At 40.6% G+C, this 23,593-nt stretch overlaps 1 protein-coding gene across 1 annotated transcript in view; it reads right to left on the reverse strand.

Moving 5' to 3' along the window:
* Positions 1 to 298: 298 nt before the first annotated feature.
* TBC1D9 (TBC1 domain family member 9) overlaps positions 299 to 23,593 on the reverse strand; it is a 126,354-nt gene continuing 103,059 nt past the window's right edge. The window contains exons 14-21 of the mRNA XM_063107336.1: positions 14,508 to 14,606; positions 14,262 to 14,330; positions 10,377 to 10,617; positions 6,876 to 6,941; positions 5,998 to 6,084; positions 3,047 to 3,121; positions 2,849 to 2,952; positions 299 to 2,165 (exon numbers count right to left, since the gene is read on the reverse strand). Of these exons, the coding sequence (XP_062963406.1) occupies positions 1,443 to 2,165; positions 2,849 to 2,952; positions 3,047 to 3,121; positions 5,998 to 6,084; positions 6,876 to 6,941; positions 10,377 to 10,617; positions 14,262 to 14,330; positions 14,508 to 14,606 (1,464 nt within the window). The 3' untranslated portion in view covers positions 299 to 1,442. The remainder of the gene's footprint in view (positions 2,166 to 2,848; positions 2,953 to 3,046; positions 3,122 to 5,997; positions 6,085 to 6,875; positions 6,942 to 10,376; positions 10,618 to 14,261; positions 14,331 to 14,507; positions 14,607 to 23,593) is intronic.

Raw genomic sequence — 23,593 nt, forward strand, 5'->3', positions numbered from 1 at the left:
AAATTTCCCCTGCAAAGTTGTCAAAGGAATAATGTTATTTCTTAGGCAAGAACTCAAGCACAAAGATAAAAAGATGTATCTGAGTATCTGATGTATTTTATTTGTTCACATTTATCCTATTTGAGGTTAACACTACTTCATTTGACAGTTTAAAAATCATTCTGTAACAAAATAGAAAACAACTACAGCAACAGCTAAAATAAGGACACAACGTATAATAAAATAAAGGAATGTGTTGAAAGGAATATTTCGAATCAGCGAAGGAAATGTGACCACACTTATGAATTCAACAATAAGAAGAAAAAATCTCTCAACATCCGTAAAAAACAAAACCATAATAGTAATAAAAAAAGAAGCAAGAATTTCAAAGTGCAGGTGCGCTAGTTTTCATTTCTACATCCATTTAGGAAATAGATAGAGCATACTATTCTGTTATATAAAGTGACAAGTTCTGTTTTAAAACATTCAGTTACATTATCTTGCGGATTTTTTTTTTCAGTTTACATGATCTCTACATTGATTTAATGGAAAGATGGTATATGTCATACATGGCATAATTTTTTGAATCTATGGAGAGTATGGAAATGGTAAAGTTTATCATTTTTTTCCCTTATTTGCAATGAGTAACAAGAAGCTGAAAATCCAATATCAGAAGCATTGGTACTTTTACTTTTAAAACAGAAACAAAACCAAAAACCTATCCTGAGCCCTCTGTCACCTTTGCCACCACTCTCAGATTCTCTGTAACAAAAGACTGTTAATTTTCACTGAATTCTGGTCAGCTGAGATAAATAATCAGAACAATTTTTTTTATACAAGTGTTATTCTGATGTCATGTAAAAATCACTTATGCTTTCGTAACTGTTTAGAACCCCAGATGTTTTCCCCTTGAAACAACTATCAAATAATTTTGGAATAGAGGACTTTTAAGAAAAATACTTCAAATGTTAAAAAAAATATTTTTAAGACTTCTTAAAGTGGTGTAGGATTTACCCCAGCTGACAATGCCTGTCCTAGTTAAGAACAGTCTTGTATTTGTGGCATTTCATTTTCCTTAATTTTATTTAGAAAGCCTGAATACACAAATGACTGCTGCTTTATTTAGCATTATTTTTTAAACCACGTGTACAGCTCAACAGCAAGATTAACGTCATAATACATATATATCACTGACAGATTCATCTTTTTTTTTTTTTTTTTTTTGGAATTAACTGAATAAACTGTATTTTGGTCAATCCCCCACCCCCGACAAGAGTGTACTGCACCTTCATGGAGGTGTTCAAATATTTCTCCAACAGATTTCATTGTATTACATTATGAAAACACTAGGCTTCAAGCCAGGTACTAATAAATATTTAATTTAAAAGAAAGAAAGAACCCCCAACACGGAACATAAAAAAGTCCCTCCCCTCCCGTGCCCCTCCCCAGGGAAGGCGCCTGTATCAGCCTGACATGGCTGAGATTTCGTAGTCACTGGCCGAGGTGAGGGGCTTGCCCATCATGCGGATGTTTTTTGCACTGGTGATCCTGGCCATCATGCACACGGGCTTGTCAAAGTACTTGACCAGCGCTGGCTCAGTTAAGAGGGAGGCCAGGAACTGCTCGAAGGTGATGGCCCAGTCCCGGTCCAGGCTGGTGCTCCGGGGCAGCGCCGCCGTGCCCTGGCCACTGCGCACCAGGACTGTGTCCTCCCCAATGTCCTCGCAGTGCAGCTTGTCCTCCTCGTGGGAGCCGGCACTCAGCACCGAGTACGAGGACATGGAGCTGTCGTCCTTGGTGTCGTCGTCGGAGATGAGCATGGAGGAGCAGGCCCCGTTGTCCCGGGGGGAGGAGTCCTCCAGCTTAATGTCTTCCATCTGTCCTCCGAGGGAGTGTTCCTCGCTGTCGGCCGCCAGGCTGGCCGGGAGGGGCTCAGTGGACTCCAGCACGTAAGGCTGGCCGGGCCCTTTCTTGGGGAAGAGCACGCCCGGGATGGCCGGGCTGCAGGTGGGCCCGCTGCCCGCGCCCCCGGCCTCCTTGGCAGGCGGCGCGATGAAGAGCTTGCCGACCTCCCCGATCTCCAGCAGGAGGCTGGTCACCGCCGCCGTGGCGTGGTACAGCTCCTGCTCATTCGGGTCCTCGCTGAACATGTTATACATGGTCTTACACAGTTCGATAAACTGCCCCTGGAAAGTGATTGGGAAAAACACAAAGAATGGGAAGTCTGTGGGGACCAGGGAGGCAGGACGCAGGACTCAAAAGCCACTGGAATGATTGATGACTTCTGAAGATCCCCAGGAAGTCCTGTACTGAGTATGTAGGATGGACAGACATGTTGTTTAAGGTCGCCTTGTTGATGTTTCCATTTTTAACTTGAAAAAATTCAAACATCCATGAAAGTAGAAAGAGTGAAATAATAAACCTGCATGTACCTATCACACAGAGGCAAGAATGGCTGTTACACATTTGATTCATTAGCTCACTCTTTCCTTGTTGAAGTATCTTGCGGAAATCCCAGACTCACCTGTTTCCCTCTAGTTTTGAAAGGAAAACATGTGTCAGACATCTTCACAGCCAAGCACAGTGATCTGAAAATGACACAGGCTTGTCTTTTAAATATCTGAGAGTATTTTTAGTGATTGGAATGAGATGTGTGTACTCTCAAAACCGAATATTTTTGGTTCACATTTTCTCTGAAGAGATCATTTTCTCACAACTGAGCATATTTTTGATGCATAAAAACATGTACAAAATAGATCCAAATAGATACTAATTAAGTGTTCCCAAGTTACCATTATCTTTGAAGAGTACTTATTCTATATTTATCTATGACTGGAAAAGAGCAAGATTTGAAATGCTAAGCACTTACCTGATTCAATTTGGGTAAATCCTTTGCATTCTTCGACCTGGAAGACCTTTCTGGAGTCCAGAATCTCAGATAGTTACGATTTTCTTGAGAATTCAGCCTCTTCCCTAAAATCCAAATGTCAAGAAATAAGTGTTCACAGGTCAGGAAACAAGTGTTCAACCAGCAAGAAGGCAAACACATAGAAGAGAACATCTGTACCTTTATCCGGCTTTAGACTCACTGTAACAAAGCCATCGTCTGCACTCTGTCTGCTTCTGCTATCCAATCCAACAACTACCAGGAAATATTCAGAAGAAAAAAGTAGAATGTCACATAATATATCCATAGATTTGGCATTTGTGTTACAAAATAGAAAACCCTAGGGTTGCCTACAAAATAGAAACCTAGGGTTGCCTGATTTAGCAAACAAAACAAAACACCAGCACACCCAGTTAATTTAGAATTTCAAATAAGCAACAAATAATTTGGTATAAGAATATCCCTAACATTGCGTTAGACATACATACTAAGCAAATTACTTTTTATCTGAAAATCAAATTTTAATGAACGTCAAGTATTTTATCTGACAACCCTATCTCCAGGTGAGGGGCTCTCCCAGAATTCTTTCTCACAGCTGGGGTTTTGGTTACAACTAAAAGTTAAAGGAATGATGCCACATTTAAGTCTTCAGTACTTAAAAAATGGTGATTCTTGCCCTAGTGAATGTTGGTTTCTCTCTGCTTTCTGGTATATTATCATCTTAACTTTGCATATATGAGATTGATCTTCTGCCAAGACCTGCAAAAGATCAAGAACTCACTCTTACAAGCAAATTAAAATCTATGTTGCTGGAAGAAGGAAAAAAAAAACTTTTTGTTTTTTTTTGATAAAATGTTATAGGCTACAAAATTCCTTCAGATTCATAAATTGGCATTTCAAAAATATGTTCCTTAAAAGGAATCCTCTTAAAAATGCTTTCTTTTTTCTTCTTAAAGCAGGAATTACAGTGCACATAAGGACTTCAAAAGGGAGAGGTATACAATGTCCTCAGGTTCCATTTAGTTTGTCAGCTGTGAAAGTGCATTCCAGATCTTCTTCAGCCACCCAGCAGGTGACTGGCTTCCAGATATGTGATCTTTAGTGTATTTGGTGTCAAATCAATCTTGGCAGCCTTTAAGACAGACCGAGGACAACGTACTATAAGTCATTAGGAAAGTTCTCTCCTCTGAATGTTGAAAATGATTTAGAAAACAAATGGATCTTCACAAATATTTAATGTATGGTAAGCCCATGTAGTAGATATTATATAAATATTTAAAAGCCATGTTTTCAAAGAATTTTTAATTGACATGGTAACATTCTCATTGGATTTTAAGTGAAAAAAAGCAGGATACAAAACTGTATAGGTAGTTTTATACCAGTTTTATATGTGCATGTGTGTATATCATATATGAATAAAAAACTGAAAAGAATATTTCAAGGTATTAATAGTTAGTTATCTTTTTATAGTAAGATTTTAAGACAGCATTAGCTTATTTTATATATTTTATCTTACTTAGAAATTTTAACACAAAGCAATAATACTTTTGGAGTTAAAAAAACATACTTTAAAAAGCATCTTTTAATGATATTAAATACTGTTGGCATGTGACCATTCCTGAAGCATTTCTGAAACAAGAGAATCCTTGTTTGAAATGAGTGCCCACCAAAGATATAGCTAACATTTTGTAGCCAGAATATGATTATTAATAATATTAAGAATGTTGCAGGATATGCCAAGGCACCATGTGAAAAACTTTACCACATTAGGTCCTATCTTCACCCATTATGACAGCTATCATCCTATCAGCTCCATTCTCCACACAAAGAACCTGAGGATCAGAGACGCAGGAATCCACCCACAGTAGTAGGTAACAATACACAGAGCTAGCATTCTGTCCAGAGCTCTTACCCTCAACTCGTACTGCCAATCTTAAGATGACAGAGCCCGGCTCACTTCTCTCTACTCAATCACTTAGGTATTTGCAGCTTAAAAGCAGGTCTACGCTGTGCTTATTGGGGGATGGCAAGATTTAAGAGGCATGAATATCCCAGGAGCAATCTATGTTTACTTGCGGACTTAGGCGCAGTGATGAAACTATCCTAATGATGAGTTAGAAGGTAAATAATGTTCTGCAATAGCAAGCCGAGAGATGTTGATTACACTGACGTAAGACAAAGTAATATGAGATTTAACATGAACATTTGGAGACATATACAATGAGTTGAATCACATCCATGTAGACCTAACAATCAGAGTAGAGCGCAGCAAACTTCTTCTGTAAGAGGCCAGATAGTAAATATTTTAGGCTTTGCAGGCCATATGGTCTCTTTTAACTGCTCAGTTCTTCCACTGCAGCATGAAAACAGCCATGTGCAGTATATAAACGAATGAGCTTGGCTGTGTTCCAATAAAACTTTATTTATAGGCACTCAATTTAAGAACTGTATACACTTTTCATGTGTCATAAAATATTATTTTACACTTGATTTTTTATTTTATTTTATTTTATTTTTTTTGTCGTTATTTTTTTCGTGACTGGCACTCAGACAGTGAGTGCACCGGCCATTCCTATATAGGATCCGAACCCGCGGTGGGAGCATCGTTGCGTTCCCAGCGCCACACTCTCCTGAGTGCGCTGCGGGCTCGGCCCTCCATTTGATTTTTTAAAAAAAATATTTAAAAATGTAAAAAGCATTCTCAGTTCACAGGCTGTACAAAGTAGGTGAGAGGATGGACTCGGTCCACGGGCCATGGTTTGCCAACCCCTGTTAAGGAGCAAAGACAGATATAGAGGAGGCTTTCTGATATAAATGCCAGTCTCAATACTTGAGAGCTGCACAATAACAGGATGATGTTCTTAATGACCGTGGCCCTAGCAGAGAGAGCGGAGCAAAGTATATAGCTCTACACGATGTGCTTTTTCCAAGCCAGTGGGACTCAATGTACATGATCCCTTCAGTGGGCTAAAGTACCTGCCTAACCTCAAAAATGTGAAAGAAAAGTAACAAATCAGGCAACCATATTTATACACTTCTTTGATTGACTAGCTTTGGAGGCACATCTTTTTCCAGTAACAGAGGGCTCTGTAGAAAATAAATATGCACCCAGGGTGAGAAAAGTCACTTACCATGAGTGCATTCTGGGGTGATATCTTCAAAGAAGTATTGGGTCGCTTCAAAAGCAGAATCTGGCTCATCTTGATCAGAGGATGGCTCTAGAGAGGAGAGGAAATGTAATTCTCATCTTGGTAGGGCCATGACTCAGTGAAAGTGAGCTTTAATTATTAAAGAAAATGACACAAGTTAGGGTGAGAATCTAAAGTCCCACAGGTGGGGTGGGGTCACATCATTGCGGGCCTCGAATGCCTACTGTCTCTAAAACCTTAGTGGAGAGATCACTCCATTTCTAACTTCATCTTTTTAACTACCCCATACTGAATTTACATTTTCCTTTTGATAGAGTTTTCCAAATTCTATGGAATAATACTTGAAAAACCAAATTGTATTTTGTAGAGGTAATTCCCAAATCTATAGTTTTACCATATCTCTATCCTTAGTGACAATCTCTCTGCATTTTTTTTTTTTTTTTTTTCAGTATTTGCTAGGTAAATCCCAGCTGGGACAAACCTTGGCTAAAATTGAACTCAAAACCTGACCATCTTTCCCCCTTGTTCCTGTCAATGTTAAAACTGCTCCCCTGGACTCAGACTCTCCACGTCTCCCCACTCATTTTCTCTCTCACAATCCTTCTGTCCTGTGTATTACAAAATGCTATCCATTCTTTCTCTTGCAGAACCCTGCTCTTGTCTATTACTGCAACTCATACTTCAGACAGGTAAATGACCACAGAACCAAGCACAAGCTGGTTCAGGAACTTATGTAAATAGCCATTATTCAGTTTGCTCTCAGTGACCAATGAATGATTTTGTACATCAAAAAGAGGCAAACAGCTTACCTCGAAAAAAGAGATTTGAAACCAGGTCATGGTTATATGTAGCTCACTTACCAGGCAAGACATGCATCTTGTACAGGAGTTTGAGTTTCTCTGTGAGATCCCCATGGCATGCGGCACCTAGAAGTCACATAAGTACCAATGTGAAATGCATTGGGTGTACTAGTAACCCCTCTGGACTTAGTGTTAACTGAAAATTCTGCTTTTTATAAGCTGGAACCAAGACATTGTGTCACAAAAGGTCCGGCCAGAACACATTTGGGTTAAGAGCTCTGGAACCAGGATGCCTGTTTTCAAATCTGGGGAGAGTTAACCTCTCTGTACCTTGGTTTCCCCTTGTAAGGCAAGATAATAGAAGATTCTACCAGTGATCTTGACATAAGGATCCCATGAAATGTGAGGACTAAGTGTGTTAATATATACAAAGCACTTAAACAGTGCCAGGCATATAACAGTGTTACTAATGAGAAAGGTCATGTGACTGGGCCTCAACATCCTAAATAACTATTAGAGTTCAGAAATAATCTCAAAAATGTTTGACACTTTTTCAAATTACTCATTTTAGAAGTCCTTCTTAGTTGCTTTTGAGTCCTCCTAAATGTTTCTCCATTTTAATTTATTCTGATCTATCTGCCATTATATCATCATAGCTTCACTCAAAACATCCTGTTACTCATGTCCTTTAAAGTCTATATTTATTCCTTGTATCAGAAAACTTATTGTAAATATATATTTCAGAGCATCTAGTTAGATATGAATTAGATTTGGAAAAAGAAGAAAAAGAGGAATCATAGAATCTAGGTTGGAAGGGACATTCAGGGTTATCTTGTCCAACCTTCCACTGAATGTAGGGGTCTCCTCTCACACGCACACGTGAGATACGCATCTAGCATCTGCTTGAACGTCCCCAAAGACAGGGAACTCACCACTGCCAGAGGTATCCCATTCCACTGACGCATCCTCTAAATTCTGAAAGGTCTTCTGTAATTTTTACTTTAGTCTAAGGATCCTTAACCTGTAGTCGCAATCAAGTCCATGAACCCCATAAAACATAAAATTTTGTGTCTATGTATGTATGTCACTTTGGCGGAAGAAAATGTCCATATCCTTTACCAGATCTCAAAGAGTCCACAACTCAAAAATGGCTTAGAACTATGTACTCCTCTTCCTTTTATTCTACTCTTTAAAGCCAAGCAGGGTAGGTCTATTGCCTCTTCTCTACAATGACCCTTCAGATTTTAAAGGCAGCTATCCTTTCCCTCTTACCGTTTCAGGGCAAGTTTATCTTTCCAGGTTGCATATCTCCAAATTTTCAACTTTCTCAAATGACATGGTTTGTATGCCCTTCCCTATTCTTATCCACGAACATCTTATCTCATTCAATATCTCTCTGGGGAGAGTTCCAGAAGCCTCTTGGTGACTTCAGGGGTTGGTAGTGGAACTATTCTTGACTCTTCCATTAGTATAGCCTAAGTTCGCATTCAACTTTTTACACTCTCACCCTGGAGTTTCACATTGATCACACAGTTAACTAAACCCCAAGACGTCTGCACATTGACTGATAATAATATGTCAATGTTATCATGAAATGTCAATAAATGTTAATCACGAAAATAACGACACATTTATTAACCATCCACTGTGTGGAGCCTTATGCCAACTTCTTTCCATGTATTATTTCATGATGGTCACAGTAATTCTGAAATGGGCACAATTATTATCCCCTTTTACAGATGAGAAAAGTCAAGCTTATCTGTGTTTAGTAATTCATTCAAGGTCATAAACTAATAAGTGGCAGGCCCAGGATTTGGACCTAGAGTTGTTTGACTCTTGATCCCATGCTGGAGACCACTTATATGTACACACACACACACACACCCACATATATTTTGCCTCATTTCCTCCTACCATGATACCAATATGATAATCAATAGTTACCTTGAAAGCAAAAAAGATTAAGGTAGAATCAAAGGAGTCTTAAGCCTTGTCTGTTTTGTGTCACTTTTTTAAAAAGCAGAATGTACTATGTATTACTTGTGTAATTAAAAATTAATACCGCTTCCTTCCCCCTAAAAAAGAAAATTCCCTTTTACTATCTGCAGTGTGGAATAATGAGAAAAGGATAAGATTTCGAGAGACAGCCGTCATTTGAATCCTGGGTCCAGTGCGTACTAACTGTACCTCTCCATTCAGTTCAATAACATATTTACCGATTAGCTAAAAACTAATGTCCCAGCAAGTTACTTATTTTTTCTGAGCTTCCATTTCTTTAGCTGAAAATGGGGATAACAGTAGTAAGCAAGTAGGCAATCGAGTGTAATACTTGTAGTAATAGCACAAACTGTGCCTTCAAGGTAGCTGGAATCAAACACAAACTATGTGGCTGTGTGTCCTTAGGCGCATTAAATGCCCATAATGCATTAGGACAGTGCCTAGCACATAGTAAATGCTGTATAATTACAGTTAGAATTATAATTACTTCAAGGGTCTATTGTTGTGATTAAGTGGTATAGCACAAATTCTAAAGCATCAGAATAGTGCCTGCACTCAATAAAGGTTAGTTCCTACCTTTCCCCATTTTTAAGCATATATATGAGCATTTTATACAATTTTTTTTTCTTATCTAAGAGGACCTTACCTACATCACTGGCATTTTAAAAAAAACCATCAGCTGCCTCTGGACTTTACACATTCCAGACATTATTCTTACAGGTTAAGGGTGCTCTTTGGAATCATTATTGGCTCTATACCTGACCTTTTTTTCTTTCCTTGGGCACATCATTGCCCAGAGTCACAGAGTGTCATAATCAGAATTAAAAAAAAAATTCCTTCTAACCTCATTCTGGCAGCTTGACATAATGCCTGCTACATCTACAAACTCACATCAGGTGGGCCAAGCTCTACTGCCATGGAGATTTTTGATCCAATTATAAATGAAACAAGAGTCCAAAAAGGCAGCAAGATATACAAGGCAGCAGTAAACAAGTCAGAGGTGTGAGGGGATGTGTGGGCGTGGGAGCATGCGCTCCCAGCAAAATGAGAGAAAAGACTTCCATTTAGACTGCAGAGCTGTTGTGGGTTTTCAGCCCTTTATTAAAAGCATTATGAAAAGTTTTAGTGAAACACTGTAGAATTATACATATGATAAAATTATGTACTGAACTATATATAATATATAACATAAATGTATTTTTTTCATCAAAGGAAAGCAATCCACCACCCATTTTTTTTCTATTGTAAAGCTATCACGGTCTATGGTTTCAGTGTTTATGGTGGCATTTTATTGTCTTGCAATTTCTCTGACAATGTATTTGTAACTTGTGTTGAAAGCTAATGTAGAAGGCAGTGATTTTTCCATATAAGATAGTCATGAACTAAAAACAAATTTTATGATCAGTTTGCAAACCTTCAATCTGTGCTTCTCGGCCCTCTAAACACAGCACACGGCCCTGAGGGCCGTGGCCCTGAGGGCTGCACTGAAGAACACCAGGGTCACCGCCCCATGGTCACTGCCCCATTGTCCCCACCCCCACTCACATAATATCACATCCTTACTTAGCCCAGAGACAAACTCCCGGAAGTTAATCAGAGAGTCTCCGTTTTCATCTAATAACTGGAACAAGCGGGAGGCCAGCACGTCGGAGTGTGTTCCACACGCCCAGGGAAAGAGAAGAGCAAACATCCCCTTGAACTGCTCAAAGTCAATGCGATACTGTTCCAGGTAAGGCAGGCTGGGGTCGTGGCGGTCCAGCGCGTTGCTGCTCCCGCCCCAGTAGCAGCTGGTTAGGTGCTCGGCCTGAAAAATAAAGAATGGAAGGATTCCTGGGGCCACTATCTCACAGCAGATGGCAGGATGAAAAGGCCCACCCTCACAGTCTTCTCCCTGCTCCCCACAGATCTCCATTTGACCAGCCCTCCACCAACTCCAGGCCAACCATTTCTGCAGGTTACATCTGGCATGAAAGGTCGGTTCTATTACTGGACGTAGGTGAAGAAAGTAAGGGAACCTGCCCCTCCCCCGTTCTCTTCCCCCTTACACACACTCACAAACATTTTAGAAAGAATTAATTCCCATAAAGAGAAAAAAAAATTGTTTAACATAAAAGAAAGAAATAGAATGTTAACCTGAAAAGGATCTGGAATTTAGATAATGCAACTACCTTGTTTTCTAGGTGAAGACGGTGAAGTCCAGGTGTCAAGTGGCTCACACAAGGTCAACCAACCAGTTAGCTAAAGCAGATCCATGATGGACTTGGGGTTTTCTAATTCCCACTTTAATTCCCCATGTATTACACATAAGCCCCTGCTTCCCTGGTCACCTAAATACATTACCATAGAAACACAGTATTCAATCTACAAGTGTGTGGGCTTCCTATTTCATACATCTGCAAATAGCTCTAGAGAAATTATTAGCATAGGAGCCACTACAGTGAGGAGAACAGAGATCTGGATCCAGCAAAGAGCTTCCTGCTTCTGTCCTTGGAAAAAAGACAGCCTCCTTATTCATGAGGTCACATTGACTCTGGTAGAAATATATGCCTATTCTAGGAAGACCACAAAAATAAAGCATGCAATAGAAAGGTCTGGAGGAACACTCACACCCCCACATGAGCATTTATGGTTAGCTCTGGGTGGCAGGTGGAGGAGACAAGAGGGGCATGAAAAAGAGGACTTTATTTTTACTTTATTCTCTTCTGTACTGTCCAGGTATTTCATTACAAGCACTGCAATAAAAAAAAAAAAAAAAAAAAACACTTTTGAAACAGATTTTTCTCCTTTGTCTAGGGCTTCCGAAAAGGGGGGGTAGTATCAGTTTTGAGTGTGAGGTATTTCAATTTTGCTCTCATTTAGAAAAGATTCAAAGAAGACCAATGACTTTATCATCATTATTTACTGGAAATTGTAGCTAATAAGCTAAAAAAGAGGAGTGTGCGCAGGGAAAGAGAGGTGGAAAGCAACACATCAGGTTTCTTGGAGTGCAGCGTTGGCAGAATAAAGGAAGCTGCCTCGAAGTTCCCCAGGGCCTTAGGGGTGCATTTCTGGCTGCAGGGCAAAGGCAGTGACATATCAGAGGAAGGGAGGTGAATACTGAGGTCACAGTGGCCCGCTGGTTGAGTTGTCCTCTGAATTAGCACAGGTGGAGCCCAGCAACCCTCTGTGGGCTGTACTGTGTTGGTGACACATCCCTGGGAAGGGTCCCCCTTACCTGAGCTACATCAGTTGATAAAGGTTCCCAAAGCCTTTCTCCCTAACTCTAAGCTCCCAAGTTACTCTGAACCAGGCCTGAACGTGGGTGCAGAAACTTTCATGGTGCTCACAGCCATCAGGAGCAAACAAGCCATACAGATCATCTCCCGAATTCCTTGATAAGACCCCCACAGACCAACATTTAGGAGCTAAGTACGCAGATATTAAAACAGAAGGACTAATTTGGAAAGAGTTCAAGAGAAACTAGGGCAAAGGCGCCGAGCCACACTTTCTACCAAATCTGCCTCAGGGTGCAGCCTTTCGCTTTTTTCATCAAGTTTTACCCCAAAGCCCAAGCAGTAAACTCTTTGGGAGGGGCGATTGCATCATTCCTTTGTATCTGAAGGAAAACACCCCCAAATCAGCTTTTTAAAGGACTAAAAACTCTGGCAGGGTGCCTGACACATAGCAAGGACTCAATAAATGTTTGTGAAAATGAATTAAAGCCAATTAAAATGTTCCGAAGACTCAGGAAAGAGTCCAGAACTGAATTTTTTATCTTGGGTTCCACAGTACCAGAGACTCCGACCCATCCTTGACACCAACAAACGGTCTTAGGTTCTCTTCTGGGGTGCTGAGTAGACCTGGGGAACTTGTGTTTGTCAACACACCCATAAGGCAGGAGTTCTGAGTATAAGGAAAGCTTGCTTGCTTTAGGAATATTCTCAAGGTTCAAATGACACACCTAGCACCTGAAGGTGCACAGACCAGAGAGTGCAGCCGTGCCCAGGTAAGACGTGGCTCCAATGATCTCTGGATCTGGGACTTCTGTGCAAGCACCCCTGGTCCTCCTTCTTCTGGTGTCTCCCAAAGTCAGCCTCCTCTTTCTACTGTCATAGTCCTTTCTCTTATCTGTCCATGGCCCTGATGCCTCCAGCTGCCATACCCACTTCTATTCAGTTCTCCCAGAACCCTGGTCCTATGCCCTGTGAAGCAGATTTCTTCTGGTCCTCAGCATCTCAGTTGGATCACTGTTTCTCCCTTATGTAACACAGGGACCCTTTCCTTATAGATAACCTCCTTACACTGAGCAATTAGCTGCAGGTGCTTAACATGTATGAAAAAATATTAATAAGCTGGCACACTAGAGTCTTCACCCTCAGGTGCTAAATGGAGGCTGGTGGGGGCGCTGTTGTCCATTCTGTGGGTAACGCTGCTCCTGCAGCTCTGAAACCTAGATAACCTCAATCTTTCTGGGCCTCCGTTTCCTCATCAGAAAAGTCAGGGACTGTGCTATATTGAGAATCAGTCACTAATTTATCTTTGAATTCAATACAAATGTTTGGAACACCTGCTAGGGGAGAGCCCTTTACCAGGTACTTGTGAAACAAAAATAAATAAAATGGTGGTGCCCTCCAGGGACTAGAAGGCAAGTGGGAATATGAGCAAGAACACTCTTAAACTATCACGCTCTCTGATTGCAAGAACTATTAGTATTCGATTGTGATCTTTATGTTTGTTCCTGTATATTTTCTCCTGCACTTTTCTTTGTGGTGCTCAAAACAGCCAAATTTAGTTCTGACAGTAACTAGAGATTATGATAAAATTGGTACCTGCATATGAGTAAAAGGCATCTTTTAAACAGTTTTTCCTGTCAATTGCCACATTTTAATCTATGATTCTTGATAATGATAGTTACGATAACGATTTTTTTCTAGAAGAAAAAAATTACACATTGCTTTATTTACTAACATAATACTTTCTTGTCAAGAATCAAGATTGGTAGGGGCTGAATAGTAAAATAGAAATCACAAAAACTTAACCAATTATGTTTTTCCTTAGACATTTAGACAGCTTTATTCTTATTCCAGCTACATATTATCTTTTTTAAGGGTGATTCACAGCTTAATATAGGAAATTACAATTTACAAGAATTCTAGGCAGAATTTAAACTCGGTCACCACTGTTCTAATGAGTATTAGAAAGCAATAACCTATTTTTTAGGTCCAAGGATACAGCCAGAATATTAGATAGGGTGGAAGAGAACTAAAACATCAACTTAAATTAGTTAGAAGAATATGTTTACTTTTTATATAAAGTACTCCAGATTTGTGCTCTCAGCTCTGTCTTCCTATTTATGCATGTGGAGACTGATGCTATACCTTAACAATTTAACAGAAAAATCAAGAACTGAGTTACTACAGGAAACTCTTTTACTCCTTTAAATGGACGTGAATTTACTTTGAAACTCACCTTGAAAAGAGCATAAAGTTCCTCTAGCTCATCAATGGTAAAGGAAGTTTCTGTCACAATGGTTCGTACCTACAGAAATAATAAGCACAACAAGTTTTACAAACTCAAAAAGTGTCATATTGGAAAAGTCTCTAATTTTCTTCCTTTAAAGGATCTACAGTTCTGTCAAGCAGGAATTTATGAGCTGGCAGGAATGTGAGGCAGGATGAAGACAGAAGCCTACCCGTTGTTTCTCAAAGGACTTACCACGTTCCGTTTTGTAGTGTCCTCCAGTGTCTGGATCACTTTCAGTCTCTGCTTGAATCTCATCTGTTCAATCAAATCTGCTCGGATAGTTCCAAACTTCTGAAAAGGAGCAATATTGTTATTTCTAAAAAACTCTGCTAAAGCACACAGTGCCATGTCTGCAGGATGGCTGAAACACACTCTTGACACATGTAGGAAATGACTTGTCACATGACAGGCATCCTAGGTCATACCTTTATTTACTGTTTTAAAGTTATTTAGCTACCATAGATAAATATCTGGAAATTATCATGCATCTCAGCTGTTGAACTAAATTTCAGTCAAATGTGTCCTCTTCAAGTCAAGAGTTCTTCGAGAAGAAGAAAGGTTAAATAATGCCATCTGTGTATGAAAAAATGCTTTAAAGGAAGAATTTCCTTGACAAAAAGAAAGGAAATATCTAATCTAAGGCCAACCATTAGACTGGGAAGTTGGAAGAAGCCTCCGACCTTGTGTGAGGCTCCCTGCTCCTAATCTCTAGATGAACAGCATTTGTCCACCTAATCCAGAAATCCATGCTGTGTGTCTCCAGACGGTAGACATGGTGAGCCAGCCATCTCTTCAAACCCAGTGCTAGCACTGCCTGAATGTTTACTGAACTAAATTTCAAAAGCCAAACGAGGGTTCTCATCTGAAGACAGAGAAAGAATACGTAAGGTTTCATATCTCTTAGCGATGCAAAAGAAAGATGAAGAAACTGTTGAAAGCATGAAGCGTGACCAACGGAAACAATGACTGTAATGGTTAAACACCTTTAAAGGATAAGGAATAGCTGGCAGACAGTACCAAGTGTTAGCAGGGATACGGTATGACCAAAACTCTCACATGGACCAGTCTACAGAGAGGTCCCTGCCGTGAACTCTGAACTATCATATTTCCCAAGTTGGGGTTTACAACAAAAGACTATGCCTTTCTAGTACTTTTTATTTTCTCCCTGTTTTGAAAGAACTAATCCAGGGAACTGAGTTTTGATCCAGGCATTCCTTTCTAATGATCAGAACAAAAGGGCACACTGACATCTTTGAATCTGGTCCATTGATCTTCCATCAGTAATGCGGGTGGTCACGATGGAAGACATTTCACATCTCCAGAAGTGCCTCCTAAAGACCGAATCAGATTCCTCTCAACAATAAAGAAAGACGCAGTATTTATTTCCACTGAAAAGCTGGAATTCAGGAGCTGATAGGTGAAATTAATGAAGAAAAATAATTCCAGTTAATTCACTCTGGGGTTATATCTTTGGCTGGGAAAGAAAAATTCCCAGGAAGGTAAGTATTTTGACCCTAACAGAAGAGCAATGAGCATCCATTTGCAAAGTACATGCCTATGATGGAGGATTGAGTTTACTTCAAACTAGGTCATAGTATGTCTGTGATTGACAGAAACTACTAGCTGTGAGACAGGAGGAAACTAAATTTTATTGCACCTACAACTGTCCAGGACATTAACATGCCATCTCATTTGCTCCTTGCAATAACTATTGTGAGTTGAGACTGCTACCTCCATCTTACAGATGGGAAAACCAAGCTTCAGAGAGGTTAAATAAGTCACCCAGAGTCCGCAGTGGCTGGTCTACCTTTCTATCACAGGCAGTAAGTTCATCCTTACATTTTGGAACTAGACAAAATATGGTTCAAAATTTTGTTCTTTCACTAATTAGCTAAGTAACTGGGCAATTCACTTGAGTCTTCCGACCCTCAGTTCTTTCCTCTGTGAAATGAGACCCCAATGCTGTCCTTGTAGAACTGCTGTTAGAGATACAGATACATTAATATAAAGTACTGATAATAGTAATGAAAGTTAAACATTGGCTTGGTAATCTTTGCACATTGCTAAAGAAAAAAAGTTATTTCTCCCCAAGCCTGACATTCAAAAGAGCCCTGTGTATTTTATATTTAATTAATATCTCTTCCTCAACTAGAAATGGATCCTGCTCTTTGTTAGGCAGGATCGCTCCCTTAGCCAGGCTTCTGCGACTCACCGCACACAAGGCCCTTCTGTCTGGAGCAAACGGTCGGTCCCAACTTGAAAGGAAACCACGGAGTCCAAGTGCCTGCCTGGCTACTGCTGGAGAAGCTTTAAAGGAAAGTGGGCAAGAAGAAAAACGTGGGGGTCTCTCTCTCCCCGCTCCCTTTTGGAGGGACTCAAAATGGGTCCCTAGACATAGCACAAACAACATCTGGCTCAGTATACCCAAAGCCAACATTTCCCATTACCCAAAACAAGGGTAAAGGTCTGGGTATAGCGCGTCTCCCTGGCTCTGCACATTTCAGTTCCACAAAAAGAACGAGTTCACTAGTCTAACAACAATACTTTCTCAAACAAATCGAATTTAGTGCTAGGGGTGAGGGAGCCTGAAATTATTTTAATTTTCTAAAATCTTCCCTTTCTTAATAAACAAAATTTTCCACTTTCATTTACTATCTCTTCTCCAACTCAATTTTTATCTGAATGTTGCTAATCTTCCAATCTGATTTCTAGTATCTTTATGAGCAGAGAGGCAATTTTCCATGCAGGCAGCACTTCTTCCTGCTGCTTTGTCCCCCAAGTTCCTGACACCAACTACCAGTAGATATGCAGCCCTTCGTGTCCTTCCACCTTCACCTTCCTGCCTGCAGGTTTTCCACTTCTCCCTCCACAGACTTGAAACAATGAGCAAGTAGCTCAGATGAAGGAATGAGGTGGAGATGGGTCTGTCTCAAGGTTATATTCTCCGGCCTTTCCCACCCCTACCATCGCTCCTGAGTGGAGCGAGAGTTCGCTACCCATGCTGGGCAGTCTCTCTGGGATTTACTTTGTCTCTCTCAAAGCTTTCCCTGTGTTACTGAGAAGACCAGGATGGATGGAGAACACATACAGATTTTTAAAAGAGACCACAAGGCCCAAGCTCAAAGTTCAATCATCTCCTCTTTTTCTAAATCCTTCAGAGAGGACTTGAAATATTTAAATGCTACAGCTTCAAAAACAAAGCAAAAAAACTCAGTTTAGGCCACAGGTCCACGGAAAGATCTCAACAAGTCTGCCCACTACAGGAAATTTATTGAAACAAAAAGAAAGCATTGTTTCTCATATCCAAAGTTTATGACTTATTTCTGTATTTGAGTCAGACTAGGTCATCCAAATTATGCTCAAAAATGCCTCTTAAGTGTCTCTTAATTTGTGGGGTACTTATTTGACCATATGTAGAACAGGGTTCACTAGTGTTAGCCAGAGGACTGAGCACCATTCACACCTGAGAGTCCTTTCTTTAATCAGAACCCCCCCAAATACTTAAGGTAGCGAATGAGGCTCTGCCATGAAAGAGTAGATAGAGAGAGAGAAGTTGGTGGAGTGTGAGTCTTTGAACATATAGAAAGGCATGAAGTTACAAAAGGCAGATCAAGAGATGGGAGAGGAATTCTCAAATACAACTGAAGGAGCACTGTCCCAAACCACCTGCCTCCGCTATGGTGCTGGTACCTGTCTGTACCTGTGTACTTGTGTGCTGGGCAGCGGGGAGCAAGTTGAGGAGGAGGGAAAAAGAGGGCAAGGAAGGTAGAGGACAGGGGAGAAGGACACGAACTAAGGTGAAGAATTCACTTCCTGGATGTTTCATGTTCCTTCTCCAGGGTGCTCTGATCTTTAAAGTCTCAACTCATGACTCTACACACATCTGTAGAACATCCTCGTAACTCTCTGCCAGAGCACAGGCCCACATTTTATATTTTAATGTAATATTTATATTTTATTTTAAAAAATATATTGTATTATATTTTTATATTATATTTTATGTTCCTTAAGGTACCTTTCCTTTTGAGGTCTTCTGCTTACAGAAAGAGCTAGAAAAGCAGTTGCCACATAAGATAATTTCCATATATTTATGGAAATTACAAAAAACATTTTAGTCAGCTTCAGTGTAAAATGTCCTGTGCGAATTGACTGAATATTAGCTGTAGCTTAAACATACTGGTTAAAACATAAGAAATAATGAGAAGTACTTTAGGGAGAAAGAGACTTGGGATCTGAATCCCAGCTCTATCACACTGGACACCCTCGGGCGAGTTACTTACCTTCTCTGAGCTACAGTTCTGTTATCTGTAAAAGGGGGATAATAACACTATATGATTTGCAGGCTTGTGACCATTAATTCTGATAAGTCGTAAAATACTCTAAGCACAATGCCCAGTATCATTACATTTTTACCTAGAATTTATTTTCAAAGTTGCTCTAAAGCAGAAATTATAAACTGGCAGCAAGTAGGCTAGAAAGTCCACAATGTATATTGTTTAGGCCAGGGAATATTTAAAACATTAGGACCATTCAAATAAAATCAAGACTTCCAATTTTTCTTGAAAAATTAAAAGTTCTAGAAACCACAGTCCCTCACCTCGGGTGGCAGAGACTGCCTATTCCAGAAGGCCATTGCTGTGTGGCTCCCTAAGGTTCCCCCTTTCCTGCCACCTTTACCCCCAGCCCACTGGCTGCTACATGGCCCATAGTGCTGCAAATTTGTGACTCTGCTCTAGAGCAATTTCTTTAATTATTTGCCACTAATGTAAATTTCAGCATCTATAAAGAAGACATGCTTTTGACAGCCGGGCATTGTAGGCAGAGATGGAGGCAAGTGCCAGATTTCACAGAAATTTCACAAAAATGAATGACCCTCAGCTTCCTCATCAGCAAACCAGAGAAAATAATTCCCACCACTTTGGGTTGGTGGAAGAATTTTATGCACTACATAGATAAAGCAACTAGTACTGTAGCTGGTATTATTCCTAGTATTGCTGCAAGGTAAAGAAGAGGAGGAGGAGGAGGGATAAAACCCACAGTTTTAAATAAGGCAAAACTTTCTAATGTTATAATTAGGGTTCCACTAATAACTGGTCACAACTTACAGGTCTACACTTTTTTTTTGAGGGCTAAACGAACTTTTGAAAATTGAACTTGAAAATCAAAGCTATGGATTAGCAAAAAATGTTAAGCCCAAAATAACCTTATCTTTAAGAAATACATAATTAAGGGTTTACAACTGAAATAACATACTGTCTTGAGTTTGCTTTAAAATACTCCAGAAACCAAAAAAAAAAAAAAAAAAAAAGGACGGGGTTGGGGGAGTTAGATGAAACAAAGATCCGGAAAATGTTGATAATTACTGGGGCTGCAGGACAGGTTACTGGAAATGTGTTATATTATCCTTTTGACTTGTACTGTGCTTGAAAATATCTACACGTTAAAAAGAAAACATGAAAACAATTCACACCAAGTGCTGGTAATGTATCCCCAGGGCTAAGCATGATGCCTGGTATAAGACAAGTGCTTATAAAATCTAAAGATTTTCTGAATAAATGAATAGACAAACACTACTTTTTGCATCTCTTGGGTCTTCCCCTGACACAACCATAGTATCTTCTTTGCTTATTCCTTCAGCACTTTCCAATTTGTTGCCCAGGGAGCAGAAATAACATACTTGAAGACAAACTCTCCCCGGTCTCCAGTGGCTGTTGGGGGCCTTGCAAATCAGTTAGTGGCCTCAAGACTCCTCATTAACCAGCCTCTATTGGACCAATGGGCCTCATCACCACATGAACACCCACAATTCCATCTCCTTTCTAATCCAGACAAACCCCCTTGGCTCTGGCTTTAAAGCTAGCGAACTCTCACCTGGATCCTGACTCTGCCACTTTCTAGCTGTGTGGCTTGGAACAACTAGCTCAACCTCTCTCAACTTACATTTTCACCTTACAATGGATTGAGATTTACTTGGCAGGGCTGTCCATGAAGCCTCCAGCACCCTGCCCCACACATGGCAGGCTCTCAGTGTGTGGTAGCTATTATAGTTGTCAAGCTAGGGCTAGGGCTCACAGCTTCAAGCCCATTGTACAGACTGGGTCATAAACCCTTCACACGCAGGTCCACGAGCTAGGTAATAGGAAAAGATCCTGGGAGCCGTGGGTAAAAAATTAACAGGCTTTATTCAGAGCTAGAAGCAGCCCTAGTGGCCTCCCAGAGCATCTTGAGGAGCCGTGGGGGTGGCAGCGTGTATCAGAGCCATTAGTCCTTTTTACTTAAGTCCATAACCAAGGAACACCTGGGTGCACGTGGATATTTACACCAAGTGCCTGGCAAGATTCTGAACATCTGAGGGGCCCTGACCATTTTCCTATATTTTCCCAACAACAGTCATCATTAATAAGCCGGACACATTACTCTGAAATTTTGTAAAGGCCTCTCCATCTACACAAACCATACCTTGTGTTTTATTAGCTGCATCCTTTCCCTGCTTAACACTTCCCAGACTGAACCCATTGGGCTGAGTCGTCTTGAACATGAAGAACCTCTGTGATGGCCGTGAGCCTACTGTAAGCTCTATTAACACCCTCCTGTGCTTTCCAGGAAGGGCGTCTTGGTCTGTGAGTCAAACTTTAAGGCTGGTACTTTGTCTTTTACTTCTGTGTAAGTCTGCCAAAAGTATAGAGCCTCATAAACAGGGCCCACACAGAAAAAACAGGTGTCTCAAACCATCTAAACAATTCCTTCCAATAGGGGCTTAAGTGCACTTACTGTAGGGAAAGTGAAGGAAAACAGTCAGGGCCCCTCAGATGTTCAGAATCTGGCTGAGCATTTGATGTAAATATGCACGTGTGCCCAGGTGTTCCTTGGCTATTGTCTAACATAATTGCGTATGTGCACCCAGGTGTCTTGGGTTATGGACCGAAGTATAAAGGATGAGTGGCTCTGATCCACAGGGCCCCCTGCCCCCGGGATGCCCCTGGGGGGCCACAGGGAGGTGGCTGCTACCACTGCCCCCAGGATGCCCTGAGAGGCCAGCGATGCTGCTGCTTTTGCTGTTACTGCTGCTTTAAGCTACTGCTGAATCTGCTGTAAGCTTTTTTTTTTAAAGATGACTGGTAAGGGGATCTCAACCCTTGACTTGGTGTTGTCAGCACCACGCTCTCCCAAGTGAGCGAACTGGCCATCCCTATATAGGGATCCGAACCTGTGGCCTTGGTGTTATCAGCACCACACTCCCCCAAGTGAGCCACGGGCGGCCCTGCTGTAAGCTTCTGCTGATGCTGCTGAGGACTGAGCTCTTGTCCTCTGCCAATGGCTCCCAGGATCTTTCCCAATTATGTAGTGTGGTCCTGTGTGTGAGGGGTCTACGACCCAGCCTGGCATGTGAGGGGTCTGGGGACTTAAGTATAAAAGACTTAATGGCTCTGATACATGGTGCTTCTTGAGACACTCCAGGAGGCCACTAGGGAGGCTGCTTCTAGCTCTCAATAAAGCCTATTAAATGTTTTACCTACAGCTCCCAGGATCTTTTCCTATTACCTAGCTCATGGACCTGCGTAACAACGGTTTGTGACCCAGTCTGTACAATGGGCTCGAGGAGTCTGTGAGCCCTAGCCCTAAATTTACACCTGACAACTGGCATAGTCCTGTAGCTTTACACTCACCATGAGAGAGATTTCCCCCATGAGGCATTTACAAAGGGAAGTTATCTCTACTCACCAGACTCAATCTGATCCATACCAGACCAACCTCCAGCCACCTGGGGAGCCCTGGACCAGATCTCAAAAGATGAGTATGCTTTCAGTATTTCTTTCCTACTTTTCAATTGTAAAGGTTAATTATCTTGAAGAACAGAAATAATGTGTTGTATACCTCAGAACATTCAGGTCTTACACCTTAGCCCGAACCAGGTTACAATCAGCTTCAGCGATTAGCGGTCCCACTGCATATAGGGCAGTGAATCTCAACCCTCACCAGGCATTTTAAATTGCCTGGGGAACTTTAAAAAAAGTACTTATTCTTGGGCTTCATGCCAGAGATTCAGATTTAATTGGTCTGAAATGGAGCCTGGGAATTCATATTTTTAAAAGCTTGGCTTTAAAATTTCTTAAAAGTGATTTAATGCATGGGCAGGATTGAGAACCACCAATCTAATGGTTAGAAGGGGAGAAAAGATAGGCAAGAGTTTGTGGCATTCTCTTTAAGTTGATCTCTAGGGCACTGGAGAGCCACTGACAACACGAGCTGGGCAGTGACACTAAAGCAGAGAAGAGAAAATTTTTAAAAAGTTACCATGCACTGAAAGACTCGGTGATACAGGCATTGATATAAATAAAAGGGATTGTCTTCCCAGGCAGAGGAAGGAAACTGCTGCTGCGGCCTGCGATAGGATATTTGGCACCTCAGGGCCATCATTAGGGATCAGCCAGACAGGATGTGAACGAAAACCAGCCCTTGGTCTTGTCTCTGTCTCTTCTCTTTCCCATTAAAAATGAGCAAAGTGCTGATCTTGGAATGATGTTGCTTATCTGCTGTCAAGAATAAGCTGAGTTTTCACATACTAAGCTTTATTACTTTAGTTCAGAGTTCTCTTAACAGTAAAGGTTCAGGGGATGCCTTTAGAAAAACAACCCACAGGTATGATAACTACTGTTATCAGAGTCCTACAATCATATGGACTCTTTTCCTGAAAGAATAAATCATCCAAAATGTCCAATAAAGTACAATGCAAAAGTCCTGGGGCAATGATTTTTTAAAAATATATTAGGATAATAACCAGTTTCGGAGAAAGTGAAATGAAACCCATTCCTAATCTCTACTAGTGGAAATATAAATTGGGACTAATCATATTTTTTGATCTTTTGCTTTAAACTCATTTCTAGGATTATAAGAAAATATTCAGAGATGTGATATTTGTGCAAAGGTTGCTCACAGAATGCAATATAATACTGAAAATTTGGAAGAAACAAAGTAAATATACAGCAAAAGGGGAACAGTTAAATCAGTCGCTACCTCATTAAAGCAGAATACAAAGAATTAATTAAAATCATGCCTTCAAACAACATTTAATATGTTACAAAATAGTCATGGTATATTTTAAGAGAAAAATAGAATGTGACAAAGCAGTATCTAGTAGGACCTTATTTTTCAAGTGTATATTGCAAACACAAACACATACTTGAGGGAGATATGGTGAAATGCTCCTAGGATGAGTTGTTTTTCCTTCATATTTTCTGCAATTTCCACAATAATCATGCATTACTTTATGATTCTAA

The sequence above is a fragment of the Cynocephalus volans genome, chromosome 9, assembly GCF_027409185.1.
Source record: "Cynocephalus volans isolate mCynVol1 chromosome 9, mCynVol1.pri, whole genome shotgun sequence".
Lineage (NCBI taxonomy): Eukaryota > Metazoa > Chordata > Mammalia > Dermoptera > Cynocephalidae > Cynocephalus > Cynocephalus volans.